Here is a 17,298-nt window from a genome sequence, read left to right on the forward strand (position 1 = left end):
TGACATTTGTAATGATCAAACAATAAAGTGCATAAACAACTTTTATATTTTCTTTATTGGAGTTTGAATAAAAATATTAAAATGATATGTCAATACTAATAAAAGTTTTGATTACAAGAACGATAATATTTAAGTTAAAATACAAAATTTCGAGTTTTTCAGGCCGATTTTAGCCCAAAAAACTCAAAGTCCAAATAGACTTAGTCCGAAATGTCCAAATTTTTTTGGACTTATAAAACTAAGTTCAAACCCAATAATTTTTAGGGTTGGGCGGATTCGGACTGCGAACCTTTTGTTACTGAGTAAAAGTTAGAAGAAGAGGAAGAAAAAAACCGAGCATAAATGGCCTTGTTAGGGTTAATGATCAAAGTATCATTGATTCTTGTAAATTTTTTAAGATTTTGAAATATAAAAGATAAAATCTTGAAAATTTGTAAAATCTATAAAGAAAGGAAGAGTGGTTTTTAGAAATTTAATTATGGATATAAGTTAAATTGAAAAATTGTCCCTAATTGTAATGGATAATAACTGTAACAACAACAAAGAAGGTGTAAATTTTTTTTAAAAAAAACATACAAGATTACTGCATACTATTTAAGATAAAAATTAGTTATTTACAATCTTTTTGTTACTAGTAATTTAGAAGTTAGAAGAAGAAGATTAGTATAAATGGGCCGAGATAGGGTTTCATCTATTGGGGTTTAATGCAACTGCTCTCTCGCATGAATGATGAAATCGATTCTTCACTGACTTCTCTCTACCCCTGCGAATGGATTCCACTGATGACGATTTTGGCGAGCTGTACGTTGACGACAAGGCTCACGCGACTGCTTCCCTCGCCGGCGATGACGTATGCGAGAACAAGGGTTTTGAAGTGACAGTAGAACCCGAATCGGAAGGCGAAGCGAAGAAACTCGACGCGGAGGTGGTGGTGGATAAGGATTCGAGTCGAACCGAGGCGAAGGAAGAGTCGGAGTACAGTGACAGTGACGATGACGATTTGAATATAGTGCTGAAAGAAGACGATTCGGTTGCTTGTGGATCGAACGCCAGCAATCAGAGACGGAGTGTTGGAAGCTGGGTAAGTGTTTAGGTTTTAGGGTTTTGATTTGGTTGTGATTGTGGTTTTGTCTAATGTAATCTTTGTGTGTGTTTTGATGCGTTCTTGTCCAGTGCACAATGCCTAATAGTGGGATGGTTAATGGAGGCATGAGAATGGAAGCTACGAATCCGTCTCTAGTAATGCCTCAGTGTGGGTATAATAATTTCTCACATACTTGGTCAAGGTCTGTGTTAATGGTCAAAGGCTATCACTTTTGATTGTAGCTTTATTGGAAGTTGAGTGATTGATATGATTGGTGAACTATTTTTATTTTTTTTTTAAATTCTCAGGACAACTTTTGATGCATATTTCAATGTGTTTGGGAAGAAGCCGTGGAGGAATCCTGATGTGGATGTCAATGACTACTTTAATTTTGGGTTTAATGAGCAAAGCTGGAAAGATTATTGTAACCCTGGGGTAAGTAGACATGTTTTGATTCTTGATGTAATATTCTTTGTGACAAGAGCTTGATGAGTTTTTTTTCTGTTTTAGGTAAAAGGAAGAGCAATTGAGGTTGAAGGTGGAACTCTTGAACGCACACCATCTGTGGATTTGCGTATTCCACGTGAATTAGACCCTGACGTGGTGATACAGGTCAGAGATTGAATGATTCTTGTAGTTTTGTTGCCATTATTTGTTATTGATGATGTAATGTGTTAAAACCAGGTCCCGGTGACTGCTGATGTTGAGGAGCTATCAAGCATGACACCTGTGGAAGCAAGGTCTCTCAGCAAACCATCAAATGGAGCATCTAGAAATGAGGAGTCTCATTCAGATATCGGAGAAGATTTTCATTCGTCTGGTGATTCGATGAAAGAGGCAGTTTCTGTTGGGTGTGAAGACGAAAACAGTGGAAGCTTCAGAGGCGAGCAATCTCCTCCCAAAGAGAATCGCTGCAGCAGGGAAGTAACACCTTGTGATAAGGAGATTATTGAGGAGGAGAAAGAAGAGACTTGTTGGAGTTCAGATAAGGCGGATTCATCCTCAGTGGAAAGGGAATCATCTCATAGAGATCGCTTTCGTTTTAGCCCTACCTCTTCATATTCTGTTGGTAAAACTGAGGAATCGGAAGATTCTGGAACAGAGTCATCAAAAGGCGGTGGTGCTACTGATGACCAACGTGAAGCCAGTACCCCACCACGACGAACTAGATTTGCGGAACATGAAGCAAACAGTACCAAAAGCGTGGAAAGGAGTGATACAGAGCATTCTAGACACAGAAGATCCTACGAAGACCCAAGCAAAAGATACTGTCGGAGAATTGACTATGGTGCACGTAGGAGAACAAAACATGCAAATGCATCGCCTAGACCAGATCCAGATCTTGGCAAAAAAGTGTGTTCTGGACATGGAAGATCATATCGTGATTCGAGCAAAAACTGGCAGAAGAGACCACATTTTGCTTTGGGAAAGGTCGGTACTGAAGGTAGAGGCTTTCCGCACTCAGATAGAGGAAAACGTCATGGTCGTTCATATTCACCTGTGGATCTTGATCGAGATAGAGGGCAAAGGTTATGTTGGCGCAACAACAAAGAACCATCTCATGGCCGAGGCTTTGATCCTTCTAATGGTTACAAGTATGAAGCGGGTCTTAAAGAGTATACCTCACGTTCATCCTTCAATCTTGACCAGAGAAATTCTCGATTAAGTTTTAACAAAGAGGAGGATAGATATGGTAGGCAACATTGTGAAAGAAGATATGGCCGTGAAAGAAGTCCTGCCCTAGCCTATGAAAGCAACAAAGAGGATAGATACGGTAGGCAACACTGTGAAAGAAACTATGGCCGTGAAAGAAGCCCTGGCCTAGCCTATGAACGCAACAAAGAAAGAAGACGATATGATGGGGTAGGAGAACCTTATTATCAGGACCGTATTCCAATACCTAATATGGAAAATAGGTACCAGTTTGAGTACTGTTCTATAAATGGAAGACATAACCCCAATCAGAGTCGCGAGGATGAACCTTATTATGGAAGGAGGTGTGACTACGATTATGATTTCCCTCGTGGTAGATATGAAGATGAAGTTCAGAGGACAGAAAGTGGAATTCCATTCGAGCTGGCTCACAGGGAGATGCATTCTTTTGCTGAAGTGGGAAGGAGAGAATTTGAAAGATATGAAGAGGATTTCACTGAAATAGATAGAAGACACCATTACACACTTGGTTGGCATAATGATAGGTTTGTCTCAGATAACGATGGTCATAATAAGTACAGAGTCCAAGGTGCTTGGCCTACGCCGTCTTTACCATTCAGAGATTCTTGGCAGACAAAAGGATCGAGAGGTGATTCTTGGAGAGATGAGACCAGAGACTTCACAAAAAGGGAAGCAAATGACAGGCAGAACAATCTGTTGTATAAGGATGCACCAAGAGATGGTTGGACACGGAATCTTGTTCGTGGCGATAATGTGAGCATACAAGACAGACTAAGGTATGATGATGATGATGATGATGATGATGATGATTGGGTTCGTCGTGATAAAAGGAGGTATCAGTTGGGAGATTCAGTGAGAGAAATTGCTCATTCTGCGCATCCTTCATATACTGATGAGAAGTTAGTCACCAACATAGGAGTGTCAGCACATGATCGAATCTCCATCAAACAAAGACGTGGATATTTTATGAGCCATGTTCATGAAACTGTTGAAAGACATCAAAGATCGAAAAAGCTGAGAAGAGATGGGAATGCTTTCATCAAGTGTCAGGATCCAATTGACTCAACTGGTAGACAAGGGAAGGTAAAAAAAATAATGAAACCGAAGTCATACATATTTTTATCAAATATATAAGTATAAAGTCATGCTCTAATGTTTTAATTTATAAGATTAAATATCAGTTTTGTGTGAAGTGAATAACATGACCTTTCTCATGTGATTTTTTTTGTGTGTTTCAGCTCTCTAACCAATCAAGAATAAGATTCTCCAACGGCAGAGATACAACAGAACAGCAAGACCATCAGAAACCAAGAAATGTAATGGGCAAAGGAAACGAGAAAGCTGTTGTGAAGATTAAAGGTTTGATTGAGAAAGAGGAAGGTGAGATCATTCAAGAAGAAGAGAGGAACGTGACAGGGACTGGAATAGACGAGGAACGTATACAAGAGAGCATTAAGAAGATGGAGAGACGAAGAGAGAGGTTCAAGGAACCCGAATTGGTAGCAGCCAAACTTCATTTTCAAACCGAGCAGGAAGCCAAAACCGATGTTACCAATCAAGTGAGACCGGTTAGGAAGAGGCGATGGTGTGCAAGCTAGCTAGCAAAATATCAAATTGGTTTTTGGCTATTCGAAGTTAAATACAAATACGGTGTATCAAATGGTTGGATTTAGATTTGAAGGTTATTTTGAATTTTGTTTTTGTTCAAAGGCCTAGTTTGACCATAAAAAATCAAAATGATGTAGCAAAGATTGAACCGGTGATATTGTGAATTAGAGCATACGTTTATCGTGATAACCACAGTAATTTCAAGTTACAGTCTGATATTTGTAAATTTGTAATAGAAAGTATTTTCTAAATACAATTTTGATAACCGGTGCGCTTGATAACCGGTTTAGCAGACCAATTATTGACCAAGTTTTCTGGTTAGAAGTAAATAATATTCGTCGAGTTTTGGTGAGGTGGAATCGCAGCCGTCCGATTAACACGCGGTTGATCTGAAGAATCTCTACAGAGAGGAGAATTCAAACCAATTAAGTTTCCATCGACGATACAAAACGACCAATCTCATCACGGTTCCTGTCCTAAAAGAGGCTCTTTCTTCTTTCCAGCTTCCAAGGTGCGTTTTATTTTTCTTATTAAATCTGCAATTTCGAAATTTTCGAATTTATATGAATTCACTTTAAGAGTCTTCGAATATTTCTCTAGAAGGATCCGTGTTGTTTAATATGATTTTGATTTGATTGGAGAAGTACTGGATCTGCTCTATCAGAAGTTACTAGTGAAGCTATTGACGAGATAGGGATTATGTTTTTTGAGCTGTTGTGGACTATTCAATCTTATGCAGCGTTGATTTTGCCAACTTAAAAAATCGAACTTGCACTTGAAAGGCTTTGAATTTGGATTTTTGTTTTTTTTTTTTTTGTGTATTATTAAGTTAAAATTTAAAGTTGATTTTGTGGTTTTTGAATAGAAAATTTTGTATCAGTTGTTTCCTGTTGGCAAATGGCGAGGATAAAGCCTCAGGCTCTTCTTAATCAAAGCAAGAAGAAGAAAGGTCCAAGTCGTATAAGTATCTCCACGATTGTCGTGTGTAATCTTGTAGTTGCTGTAGTCGTACTATCCTTGGTCACTACTTACCGCCATTGGTCCCAGAGGTTTGTTTCTTTGTTGACATCTTTGATACACTTCTGTTGTCGTCTTACAGATTCTATTTTCTACGCTATGTTGCTTATAGGTAGAAACTTGTTATCTATAAAGATTTAATAGGATCTTGGTTATCTCGCAGGTCAAGAAACACACTTGAAACCCAGAATCAAAGATTTGAGGTACTGTCTTGAGGGTTATTTTTCCATGCTTCGTGCTTTGTGTTTGGATTGCAATGAACTTGTGATCACTTTTTGGTTGTGTGTTCAGGACACAAATGCTGCATCAGAACAAAAGAGTTATGATCTTCCTGGTTATGCCGTAAGTTAATCTATCTCTCTCTTTACTTTATTTACTTTCTTGTTTAATAATTAATTGTTATCCTTTGTATTATGTATTTGTTCAGAGACGCTTATAAAAGTAAAACATCATCCGTCTTATCTCCTGTATGTATACATTTTCATTGATGTTTTGCTTCTGTTTCCTTTATATCATGTAGGATATAAGCACATCAAAAGGTCTCATAACTGTGGAACTCTTTAAAGATGCTTCCCCTGAAGCTGTGGACCGGTTTCTAGATCTATGGTTAGTATCCGAATTTGTTTCTTCTCTTTCAACCTAGGAAGGAAAGAGATGTATAAGAATTTGATTAAGCTAGGCCATGACTTGTTAAATCTACCTTGATAGGTTCCAAGTAACTTCAGTTTCTTAGTTGATTGACTTTGAACCTCAAGTTCTTATCATACTCTAATTTGGAACATTAAACCTCACAAAAGAGAAACTAGTTCGAACACTATGTGACACACTACTCTGGCTTAAAGTTTGAGTATTTGTTGCAGTCAAAAAGATCACTTCAAGGGAATGCCGTTTCATCGGGTTATAAAAAACTACTTGGTACAAGCTGGTCACTCCCAGAGCTCCATACCTGTTGAAGAATGGACATCTAAAGGAAAGCTCCGTGGTCGCCTTAACACTAGGTAATTTGCTTGCTCTGCGTTTTGCTTCAAGAGTAAAAACTTTATCATCTCTCTTTGGTTTAATAACAAAACCAAACCTGTGTGCTGTTGTTTATTCAGCCCAAAACATGAGGCATTCATGTTGGGGACACCAAAAACCAAAGGGAACAACAACAACAAGGACTTCGAGCTTCTCATCACAACGGCACCAATCCCGGACCTGAATGATCAGCTTATAGTGTTTGGAAGAGTTCTTAAGGGAGAGGATGTAGTACAGGTTTGATCATCTTCTGAACTCTTATGGTTTTGTCTCATTGTGTAATGTGTTCTAACGGTTACAGGAGATTGAGGAAGTGGATACAGATGAGCATTACCAGCCAAAATCGCAAATAGGGATCATTAGCGTTATACTGAAACGAGAACTATGAAATGCTCTGTAAATGAGGTCCATCTTCATGCTCACTGTTTGTCAAAATCCTCTTTTGAGGTTTTGTTTCTCACTGATTATTTCCTTTTGTTTTTGTAATTTTATTTGATCTTTGTTTTAAGTTCATATACTTCTCCTTTCGCTGAAAGGCTTTTAGACACTTGTGTTCATAAATATAGTCTTTCATAATAAGATTTGTCTTCAAGAAACCAAAAGTTACAACCAATAGATCTTAACCAGTTTATTACATGTCTTAACATAAAGCAAAAGGAAACAAAGACTTTAAAAGATCAGCAACACAACGATATCTCTGTCTACTTATTTTGAGTATCCTTAGACATAATCAGAAGAGTAGACGAAACTTCCATACCACTAATGTTACCTTGAATACTACCAAGCATGTCCATCATCTTACCTTCATACTCCTCAAGCTCCTCAAGAGAAAGCTCCTCAATGGGTTTGTCGAACTTCTCTTCTCCACCGGCAGTTTCAAGCTGATGCTCAAAATCTTCCCCTCGTTTCTTCTCAGCTTCAACTTGCTCCATGATCGAGTTGAGACGTTTGCATATCCTCTTCTCTTGCCTAGCTCTGTTGCCTCTACCGTTGCCTGATGTCTCACAGCTATCCGAGTCTTCTGACTCGTTGTTGTAACGCTCTGCAACCAGTTCGAAGCTCGGACTCCCGTAGGGGTAAGGTTTGTTTCCAGGAGAGAAGACCATGATACCAACCTCGGCGTTGCACAGAGTCGCAAGCTCACCAGCTTTCTTGAACAAACCAATTCTACGTTTTGAAAACGTGACTTGCTTTGTGTTTGTGTCTTGCACTTTCTCCATCTTAATCTTTCTCCTACCCATTTTTTTTTCTTTTGTTTATGTTTTCAAGTTATTGATTTGATTTGTTTTGCAGTCATTTCTTTATGTATTTATAGTAGTGAATGTGTGAAGGGTTTTCATTGAACCTCATCATCATATTCAAGAGTAGTTTAAGAAAGTCAATTTTGCATAGATACATACTTAGAATGGTCATTGGTAAGAATCTTTAACTGCCTTATTAGAGCATTGAATTGTCTCTATGTCTTCAATCAATATCCTTGGATATTTGACTATTGTTAGTATTTTTTTTACTAGTGGACCTTATTATTAAATTGTAATTTGGACTACTAAAGAGAAAGTTACTATGCTGACAAAAAAATACATCATTACCAAACTAATTTTCCTTACAACCAAAAACAATAAAGATAGTCTCAACAGAAAACCAAAACTTCTATATATGATTCCTTTTTCAGTACTAAATATATTCTGGAAAAGCAAATTTATGTATAATATAATCTAATTGTATCATTCATCACTTATTCATTTTGTAAAAATACAACTGGAGATTTTTTTAGTTTAAAACTTCTATTTTTTTTCATTTATTTATGTCTATATTTGTTTAGTTCCAATTATACAGTTGAAACTTTCTAATCGACGAGACTGACCGAATCAGCCGATAGGGTATATAAAAAAAAATTCTAGTCATAAAATCTTTAAATATTTAATTTATAATTTCTATTTTTATTTATTTCATTTACACAAATTAGAATGAGGTAATTTCTCGGGAGATTTTTGGACCTTTCAAGAAAGAGCGAATTTTCCCAAGAAGATTTTTTTGTCTCTGCGTCGGTAGTTTTCCTAGTGTTGGCGCTGAGACTTCTTTTCTAAATAGTGTCTTTTTTTTGTTTTCTAGTAGTATAGTTTAATTTTGATTTTTTTTTTCAAAATTTCTGGGGATATTTTTGTTTTCTTCCGGCTTTTATAATTGGAACTATGTTCTTTTTGATCCGATCATCGTTGTAATGATTAATATAGGTTGTTCGACAAATTTAGCCCAAAAAATTATATTTATCTAGAGATCTTTTATCGTGTAAATAATGAACGCGATTGCAACATCTTTAGGAAGCGGAAAGTACTTCGACGAATAAAATACACGAAGCAAGATTATTTTGGTATCAAAATTAGATTATCTTTATATTTTTTTAAGATTAAATTTAGTTTGATGAGATCTAGCAAAATTATATCTAAAATCACATTTTAATTCTATGAAACATATTTTATATACACCAAATAATATAATAAAACTAATATAGGTGTTGAATTTCAAAATGTTAATTAATGTATATACACTAAAATCAAATATATTTTTATTTTAGAAAAAATATTTTTTTAAATAGAAATATCTAAAACGAAATTTTATGTAAATTAATAACTATATTAATTAATAAAATATCAAAGTTCCAACATTATTAATTTATAGAGTTTTCGCTGTATATTGAATAAGTTAAGTTTTATACGAAAAAAGAGAGTTAGGTTGCATGGGGTTTAAACTTTAAACTGTTAGAAACCACGGGAGGTTTATCCCACAAACCAAACAATATATCAATCTCAATCCGGTTCTACGTTTCCCTATCAGTAGTGTTACTTTTTATTGTCGACACCAAATGTCTTTAGAGCACTTCCATTAACGGTAGACAGAGGAAGTATCTAAACATTTTTTTAAAAAACTAGGTGTATGAATGGTGACCAAAGAACGACAAGGAATAATGCATTCTTCAACATTCCTAAAAAAATTCACCATTCACAAGAAATAAATTTTCCTTCTAATTCCCTACCATTCTTTTTTTTTTGTAGAGAAATAAAGAACAGAGTTATTCCTTGTTAAATATGGGATAAAACAACCTTTCCTTTTCATTCTTGCAATTTTATTCATCTACGTTCCTTTCATATTTTTTCATGTTGTTTCCAGAATGGTCACCAGTCGGATCCGGTGTCTTCCTGCACAATGTGCAGTAAAAAAAATTTAAAATATTTTTTAACAAATAAATATAAATTATATTTTAAAATAAAATTTTATTAATATTGTAAATTTTCTTTTTCGTATCAATATTTTAATATAAATTTGATTTAATTAAACATAAAAATATTTAAGAATATGCATGTATATATTTGAAATTATAATCTTAGATAGATTTTTATATCTATTTATTTTAATTAAATATATTAAATTAGTCTTTAAAAGTTGCATAATTACCAAAAATTAAAATTAAACAATATTTATAAAAAAAAATTATATATAAGAAAATAATGATTTTACGATTAAATTTTTATAATTTTCTAAAAAAAATTGTATACATTTTTTGTTTTTGAAAATTTTAGTAATAAAATTATATAATTTAAAAATATATAATTAAATTATATTTCGAAATTTATAATGGCATATTTGAATATATTTATTTTAAGGATGGTTTATGAGTTATTCCCATATTCTAAAAACATTTCCAAAAATATAAATTGACATTAAATGTAATATATGAGTTATTACCATATTTTAAAAAGTTTAGCAAAAATATAAATTAACATTAAATGCAATTGTCCATGTCATATTAAGCTATAAGACATGTCATCAATTTCAGTAGCCATGTCATATTTGTTTTGTGAAATTGATTGTAGAAAGGATATGTGGCAAAATCACTTCGCAAATATAGTCTAAATGATTATAAATGGCAGGAGAGAGAAGAGAAGCGAGATGACTGCAGAGAGATTTTGACACACTTATAAGAACTCCTTGACGCCACCTGTCAATTTCTAATTGGTGTCAATTTTAGAAACAAAAAAAAACTTTCATTATCAAATAAAAAAACATTAAAATAAAAATATATTTGGGTTGAGATACCTAATTTGAGTATGAGACCAATAAGATTGCTCTTAACGAGAGATTTGAATACACCAACTGACAGTTTCCTATACTTCTTTTTCTTTTTTTTAACAGTTTCCTATACTATTATAAGAACGAAAAACGGAGCTCAAATATCTCACAATTCACACATCGCCCTTCCGTGGAAAAACGAGTCTCTCTGAGGCTCATGTTGTAAACCCAAAAGGCTCACTAAATAACCCAAAATTAGTAACTCGACTGATGCATCCACATGGTAAAAGTGTTGAGATTGAACCTTTGATTAAATACTAGAAAAGAAGAATAAGAAGAGTAGCCTAGAAGAAGCTACAAAGGAATGGAAGAAGAAGAAGAATGAAGAAGTAGAAGAAGAAGCTTGGAACGCAAGAAACGGAGGAAGAAGAAGAAGAAGCGTGAAGAGCAAGGAAGGAAGAAGAACAAGAAGTCAAGGAAGAAAACTTGGTTGTGCAACTAGAAGAATAAGATAACTAGTTAGTTGCTAAGCTAACTAAGTTAAGTTGAAGTTGTTGGAATAAGATAAGTTTGCTTGTAGAATTAGTCCATGGCCTAATATAGAGGCATGGACAAGTGGGAGTAGGTAAAGATATAAGTGTAAGAGCATGATTATCCGGGATCTTTAATGGGTTTCTTAGTGCGTGGGCCCCCACAAAATCCTTAAGGATCGGTTACAAAAACTACTAATTAAGAACCGATCTTAGTGACTTTCTTACACTGTTCGCGGGCCCCACTGACACGTGGCGGCCCGCGATTGGTTTGCTTTTTAATTTTTTTTTTTTTTTTTTTTTAAACTAAATGGATTTCTGGATAATCATGGCCTAAGGGAGAGTAAGTGGAGTTAGTAGAGAAATCTACTATAAGTATGTATGGCTGTTGAAGAAGAATTAATGAAAAAGAGTTAAAAGATGTAGACATAGAAAGTGTTCTCTCTTCTCTCTATACAAACAAAAAAGAAACGTTAGAGAGTAAAGAGAGAGTGTGAGCTTGTGTTATGATTATACACAACTGAGAACAAAGAGTGAGTGAGTGAGTGTGCTTTAGGATGATGAAACACAAGTAACAAATAGAGTGAACAAAACAGAGAGAAGCTGGCCGTGAGTGATGAAGAGTGAGATAGGCCAAGCCAAAGAAGAGCAGAATGACAACAAAAAGTTATTCGTGACCAGTCTTTAGTGGCTCTTTCTAGTTCTGCTCACCGCTCACGTGAGAGCTCTGATCGGTAAGGAACTTGAGGACATCGATTAGGGATCTAAGTCTGTCCCAGATGTTGAGTCCATAAAGGGTTTCTTTCGACTAGTGCCTCCTGGAATTCAAATGCGTTCTCTGCTACTGGGTACTGTTGATTTGACCATAATGAAAATTGTTATTAACGGTATATAAAGATGATCAAGAATGGATTTTAAAATTAAGAAGTACTTGCCTGAATAGGTTTTGGTATCTTGGTTTTGATGAGTGGCCAAAACCTATCCTCAACCACGGATTTCACTAGACAGCAAGCTCTTAAACCTTCTATCCCAGCAAATCTTCCAAACTCACTATCCTTTACACCTCCAAAAGGGAGCGACTGCAAAAAGTTACAAGAGGATTAGTCTAGCTCTTAATCAAGGAAATGAAAATTCAAATAGTGATGAGTCACCTGACCTGGCACATGTAGTTTGATGCAAAGTCATTGATTGCAGCAACGCCACACTGAATTTCATGAACGGCATTACTGATCCAAAGGCCTGATTCTCACACATTAATGAATATCTTAACAGCTTGTGTGTGTGTGCATTGTGTGATGTACTAACAATATGAAGTAACACAAGCAACAAGTCTTTGGACTTGGACCCTGTGAAGGTAAGTTGCTGTGGTTTACACTTTACATTGACAAAGCGTTGATGAATTAAACCAAACAACAACAAAATGTTGTTATTGGCAAGGGTAATCCGATTGAGTGATGAATTAAACCAAACAACAATAAAAACAAAGCGTTGGTTAATATTGGCGTTTGCTAAACCGAGGTAAAACCAAAATTTTGAACCGGCTGGTTCATATTATATCTAAAATTGGTTTCCTCTAGTTACTGTCATAGTTACAAACCAATACTAAAGACTGACTAACATGTTTTGATTCGTCTATCAACAAAAGTGTCATTGTTTGTCATATACTCCCATGGATTATATACGCCCACTCTTTCACCCACCATGTACCGTTCATTGAAGACCAATTGGTGAACGTAGATAATGACTTCACGTGTTAGCTTGGCCATGAACCAAACCGCTATCAAGGCAAATAACGCCGGCCATATAAGCCTCTCAGTTGCTGAGTTGACGCTTTCTTGAAAGCCAAGCAACGGAAACAGACACTTCACGAGCAGGAAAGGAAAGGAGAGTGTGATTACAATGGAACCGATCACTTCTCGAAGCAGCCACATCAAAGGAAGTCTATCAATCCCCACGGTTCTGATTCTTTCAAACTTTCTTCTCCATCCCCGAGTTGCTAACCAGTTGATTGGCGTGAGCATTGTCTGTGAAGTAAGAAGGACAAAGATATTTATTACTTGCTCCGCAAGAAGACTGAGTTTTGATGTTTATCTGTTTGTCATACCAGAAAAGCCCATATGTGAAGCACCACTACTCCTATCAGCCAATCTTGGAACAAGAAATAGACAGCTGATTGGTCTAGTGGTACTCGTGTTGGGATAATGATCATAAGGTCGATTAGTATAAACCGAGCAATCCCGGTACGACAGTGATCTATTAACCGGATTTTGCAAGTTAGAGGTCATAATTTTCAAGTGTTTTACTAAAAATGGAAGGTTTCTTTTCTTACCCAGATGGAGAAAAGCAAACCATTTCGTATATCTCTGAGAAGCACATCGATTCTTCCCTTGTGAATTTGATCATACACAAAGCAAGTGAAGGTATAGATCTCTTCCAAGGTACTATATCCAATCCAAAAAGCACAAAGATCTACACACAATCACGAGAATTAAAAGGTTTAGAGGCCTGTAGAAGAAAGGTCTATAAGAAACAAGATGAAGAAGAAAAATTACAAACACACCGTCACGTTTGAGTCCAAAGTATCTTAGCATGAGGGAAGAGATGAACTCAAGGAAAACTCTCCCCAGCAAAATAGGTAAAAGCCATGAAGACTGTACTAACGATAAACAGACTCAAAGCAGCTAGCATCAACATCAGTACCTGATACTGCAACTTATCAAAACAATTCAATTTTTTTTTTAACTTAAAAAGCCTGTTTGTATCAGTTGATTAATCACCTGTTATCTCTTTGGTCTTTGACATCGTCTTCATCATTCTGAGATCCATGCAAAGTGACCATAGAGCCTTCGGCAAGGGAACAAAACAGAAGGAAACTTCTTGGTTGCATCACTGGTCTCACATTTTGATCAAAGTCCTCTCCTCTGGGCATGACCAGCAAGAAATCACCCAGCTCAAGCCAGGAACTAACAGTGATGATCCACTTCTGAACTAAGAGTTCCACAGCTGGTTTGGTAAGTCCTATCAACCATTTGGGGGATGACGTCAGTAGTCTGAAATAAACAAAGCGTGCACCAAAAGAAACCTTTTCGTCCATGACCCTGCGTTTTGTTCAAGTTACAAGAAATTAGAAACTGATATCAAGGTAAAGGTTCAAAAGGGAAGCAAACGCATAAAAGCTTTACCATAACACAAGAGGGAAAAACGATGGGCTGATTAGTGTAATTGCTCTAATTGGTAAGTGAATCATAATCACCAACGATACACAATGAGAAGCAAGCGCAAAGAGAGTGTGACCAAAGTTCATTCTGGTGATATCGTAGTCTGGATCTGTTACATCTAGGAGATACCAAAAGGCTCGTTTATGAATGATCTGCCAAAACAAGCAGAAAATGAAGATAAAAACAGATAAAAGAACAAGGTTCCATTATGATGATTAAACCTATTACCTCCAGTATACGTTTCATGAAAGACTCAGCAACTAACAAGCAAAGGGTACCAGCAACCCAACTTAAGGTCGTCATGCATGGTAACTCTGAAAGATACTCAAATCTCAAAAAAATCTAACCGAACCGAATCCGATTCAAACCGAACCAAAGTCTATTTCAAACCATTCGGTTGAAGATTTCTCCAGCCCGAATGGTTCGGTTCGGTTTAAACCAATATACTAAAATTAAACCAAACCGAACCGAGAAACCGATGTGTTTTTGTAATTATTTAAATTAAAAATATTAGTAATACCAATATACTAAAATTCTAATACTATTAGAGGTTGATTGTTTGTGGTTTTTGTTTTAGTTTTTGGTTTTTGCTTTTGTAGAAACCATTTTTCATCCAATCAAGTTTTTGGTTTTAGTTTTTGTTTTTATAAAAACCATTTGAGTTGCCAATCAAGATTTTAATAAATAGATTCCCTAAAATTTAGGAAAACTAGTTTTTGAAAAGTTTAAACAATTTATGAAGAAAAACCAAAAACCAACTTTTGTGAGCTTTTATGAAGAAAAATGAATTTTGATTTTTTTTTGTAGAAACTACTACATTATAATTAATTAATAATTAATAAATAATATTTTCATAAAAATTAAAATTATCATAAAATATTTTGTACATTAGATATCATTTAAACAATAATGTGAAATATTTTAATTTGTGTTTCATATCTGTAAATAAATGTATATATTTTATAAATAATATTATTTAATTTTAAAACTTAGTTATTAGTTTCTATAAATAAAACAATTGAATTATTTTAATAATTATTAGTCACATTAAAAATAACAAAAAATGATAAAAACATAATATGTTTTATTAATAAAATATATTGTATAATCCTGAATTATAAAAATTGCCATTCAACTTTAAGAAAATATAAATAATTTATATAAGAAAATTTATAATTAGTTTCAAAATTTTATGTATTTTTATTTTTGTATCATTTATAATATTTATATAAGAAAAACTATTTCTATTCAAGTTTTAAAAATTAAAAAATAATTTATATAAGAAAAATTTCTAAGTAGTTTCAAAATTTAATATTTTTATTTTTGTGTAATTTTATATATATATTATGATTTATATTTTACTATAATATATTTTTTATAAAAATATAATAATTAAAATATGTTATTGTATTTTATTTTAAAATAATAATCACAGTATTTTGATAAATTTCAATTGTAAAATCTAAATATTTATTTCTATTTTATTATATTATTTTTAAGTAATGTATTAGTTAATTTTTGAAAATTTAAAAAAAATACAGCAAATCCAAAAATCAAAATCTAAATCTAAAAACCTAAAACCAAATCAAAAGCTGAAAACCAAAAACTAAAATCTAAAAACCAAAAGCTAAAATCTAAAAACCAAAAACTAAAACAAAAAACTAGTGAAACAATCATCACCTTAGTTTTTTTTTTTACAAACCACATATTTTCCATTTTATATTTATTAACATATATTCTTCTAACCTAATATGTAATCATCAAAATATTTGATTTAAAATATTTCATTCATTGCAGGCTTTTGAATTTTAATGATATAAGAGATATTACTAATAATGTTGGGTTTTTTTTTTACTTTAGTTAACTTTCATTTGTTTTAATTCTTATATAATTTTTGTCACTTTTTATAAAAAATTGTTTCAGTTTTATATTGAATTTAGTTCATATACTTTATGTTTACATAATTTATGTTTTAAAACATAAATTCTTTTAGAAAAATCAAACTAAGAAGAATCTAATTAAATTGATCCAAAAACCAAACCGAACTGAATACAAACTGAACTGAATACAAACCCAACCAAACACAAACCGAACCAAACAAACTGTGGTTTACTTCAGTTGAAAAAATACTAGAACTGAACTAACCAAACCGAACCGAACCCGAGCCGAACCGAGAAAATAACCGAAGTGCCCACCCCTAATAAAAATCATGTCATATCAAAACTTTTAGGGCAATTCTCTCGAATAAACATTTTTAAGTTTTAGTCACAAAAATAATATTCGAAGAAGAAAATGACCAAAATAGTTTTTTTTTTTTTTTTGAAATTTTTAACATTTATTTTTTATTTTTTAAAATTTGAAATCCTATCTCCAAAACACACCATTTAACTCTAAACTCTAAGTATAGATTAGTAAATCCTAAGGCAAAAATGTATTTTTATCTTTTAATAAAATTTATTTTAGTTATTTTTTTTTTATTGAAGGCTATTTTTATGAAGATAAATTTCATAGAGAATTTCTCAAAATTTTATTTAATAATCATATAACATGTGTATTGTTATTGGGGCTGAATACAAAGCCGAGTAACATGTGTATTGTTAGTATCTTGTTATTGGGCCCAACCCAAGAAAGATTATTTTATTGATCGCCTTACGCTACAAGAAATGTGTCGTCTTCGCCGGCGACGTCTAAAAGAGGCGGCAATGGAAGTGAAAAGCCCTTAAAAGAAAAAGGAGGGAAAATCAGAAAGAAAGAAAAAATGGAGAAGATAAAGAACTGGAAGCACAAACATGTCTTCCACATTTACCCCACTCTCCACACACTTCATTCTTCTTCTCAACAACTCCATCTAGGGTTTCTGTCTCCTTCTTCTTCCCTCGTAAGTTCCCTCGCTTTCTCTCTCTCTTGTCTAATTAGAGGAAATGTTAATTTTTGGCTTTGTCTGGTTTCACAGTTCCATTGGTTTGTGTCTCTTTTGAGAATGTACTCTACTGTCTGATATCTTCAATTGTTAATTAACTCTGATCTCTTCACGAAGCCTTCTCTTACAGCTGTTAGTGTTCTCTTACAGCTATTTTTTGTC

The 17,298-nt window shown here is 33.9% G+C and overlaps 3 protein-coding genes and 1 pseudogene across 5 annotated transcripts; 2 read left to right on the top strand and 2 right to left on the bottom strand.

The window, feature by feature from the left end:
• Nucleotides 1–681: 681 nt before the first annotated feature.
• LOC106335705 (FIP1[III]-like protein) lies at nt 682–4,450 on the top strand. Of its 2 annotated transcripts, none has more exons than XM_013774295.1 (6): nt 682–1,081; nt 1,174–1,256; nt 1,393–1,519; nt 1,595–1,696; nt 1,769–3,841; nt 3,997–4,450. In XM_013774295.1, the coding sequence occupies exons 1-6, from the start codon at nt 770–772 to the stop codon at nt 4,354–4,356; spliced, it is 3,057 nt and encodes a 1,018-aa protein (XP_013629749.1). In that variant the 5' UTR covers nt 682–769; the 3' UTR covers nt 4,357–4,450. The 2 variants fall into 2 exon arrangements, with proteins under 2 accessions (XP_013629749.1, XP_013629748.1); XM_013774294.1 differs by having other exon boundaries at nt 683–1,081; nt 1,174–1,286.
• A 271-nt stretch (nt 4,451–4,721) lies between these two features.
• Nucleotides 4,722–6,979, top strand: LOC106329279 (peptidyl-prolyl cis-trans isomerase CYP21-4-like). Of its 2 annotated transcripts, none has more exons than XM_013767915.1 (8): nt 4,722–4,877; nt 5,247–5,415; nt 5,547–5,586; nt 5,675–5,725; nt 5,904–5,989; nt 6,244–6,381; nt 6,481–6,637; nt 6,702–6,979. In XM_013767915.1, exons 2-8 carry the CDS (start codon nt 5,264–5,266, stop codon nt 6,786–6,788), a joined length of 711 nt encoding a protein of 236 aa, XP_013623369.1. In that variant the 5' UTR covers nt 4,722–4,877; nt 5,247–5,263; the 3' UTR covers nt 6,789–6,979. The 2 variants fall into 2 exon arrangements, with proteins under 2 accessions (XP_013623369.1, XP_013623368.1); XM_013767914.1 differs by having other exon boundaries at nt 4,767–4,877; nt 5,232–5,415.
• Nucleotides 6,980–7,012: 33 nt separating this feature from the next.
• Nucleotides 7,013–7,663, bottom strand: LOC106329280 (agamous-like MADS-box protein AGL61). The gene has a single exon (XM_013767916.1). It carries the CDS (start codon nt 7,639–7,641, stop codon nt 7,102–7,104), a length of 540 nt encoding a protein of 179 aa, XP_013623370.1. The 5' UTR covers nt 7,642–7,663; the 3' UTR covers nt 7,013–7,101.
• Nucleotides 7,664–11,762: 4,099 nt separating this feature from the next.
• LOC106330152 lies at nt 11,763–14,561 on the bottom strand (annotated as a pseudogene).
• Between the last annotated feature and the right edge of the window lie 2,737 nt (nt 14,562–17,298).

The sequence above is a fragment of the Brassica oleracea genome, chromosome C3 (genome assembly GCF_000695525.1).
Source record: "Brassica oleracea var. oleracea cultivar TO1000 chromosome C3, BOL, whole genome shotgun sequence".
Taxonomy (NCBI): domain Eukaryota; kingdom Viridiplantae; phylum Streptophyta; class Magnoliopsida; order Brassicales; family Brassicaceae; genus Brassica; species Brassica oleracea.

What these genes read in the sequence shown, in the direction of transcription:
- LOC106335705 (XM_013774294.1), top strand. Translation starts at nt 770, where the DNA reads ATGGATTCCACTGATGACGATTTTGGCGAGCTGTACGTTGACGACAAG. An exon ending in AAGATTATTGTAACCCTGGG is followed by an intron (nt 1,520 to 1,594) that starts GTAAGTAGACAT and finishes TTTCTGTTTTAG; the next exon opens with GTAAAAGGAAGAGCAATTGA. An exon ending in ACCCTGACGTGGTGATACAG is followed by an intron (nt 1,697 to 1,768) that starts GTCAGAGATTGA and finishes TGTTAAAACCAG; the next exon opens with GTCCCGGTGACTGCTGATGT.
- LOC106329279 (XM_013767915.1), top strand. Translation starts at nt 5,264, where the DNA reads ATGGCGAGGATAAAGCCTCAGGCTCTTCTTAATCAAAGCAAGAAGAAG. An exon ending in ATGATCTTCCTGGTTATGCC is followed by an intron (nt 5,726 to 5,903) that starts GTAAGTTAATCT and finishes TATATCATGTAG; the next exon opens with GATATAAGCACATCAAAAGG. An exon ending in AGGGAGAGGATGTAGTACAG is followed by an intron (nt 6,638 to 6,701) that starts GTTTGATCATCT and finishes TAACGGTTACAG; the next exon opens with GAGATTGAGGAAGTGGATAC.
- LOC106329280 (XM_013767916.1), bottom strand. Translation starts at nt 7,641, where the DNA reads ATGGGTAGGAGAAAGATTAAGATGGAGAAAGTGCAAGACACAAACACA.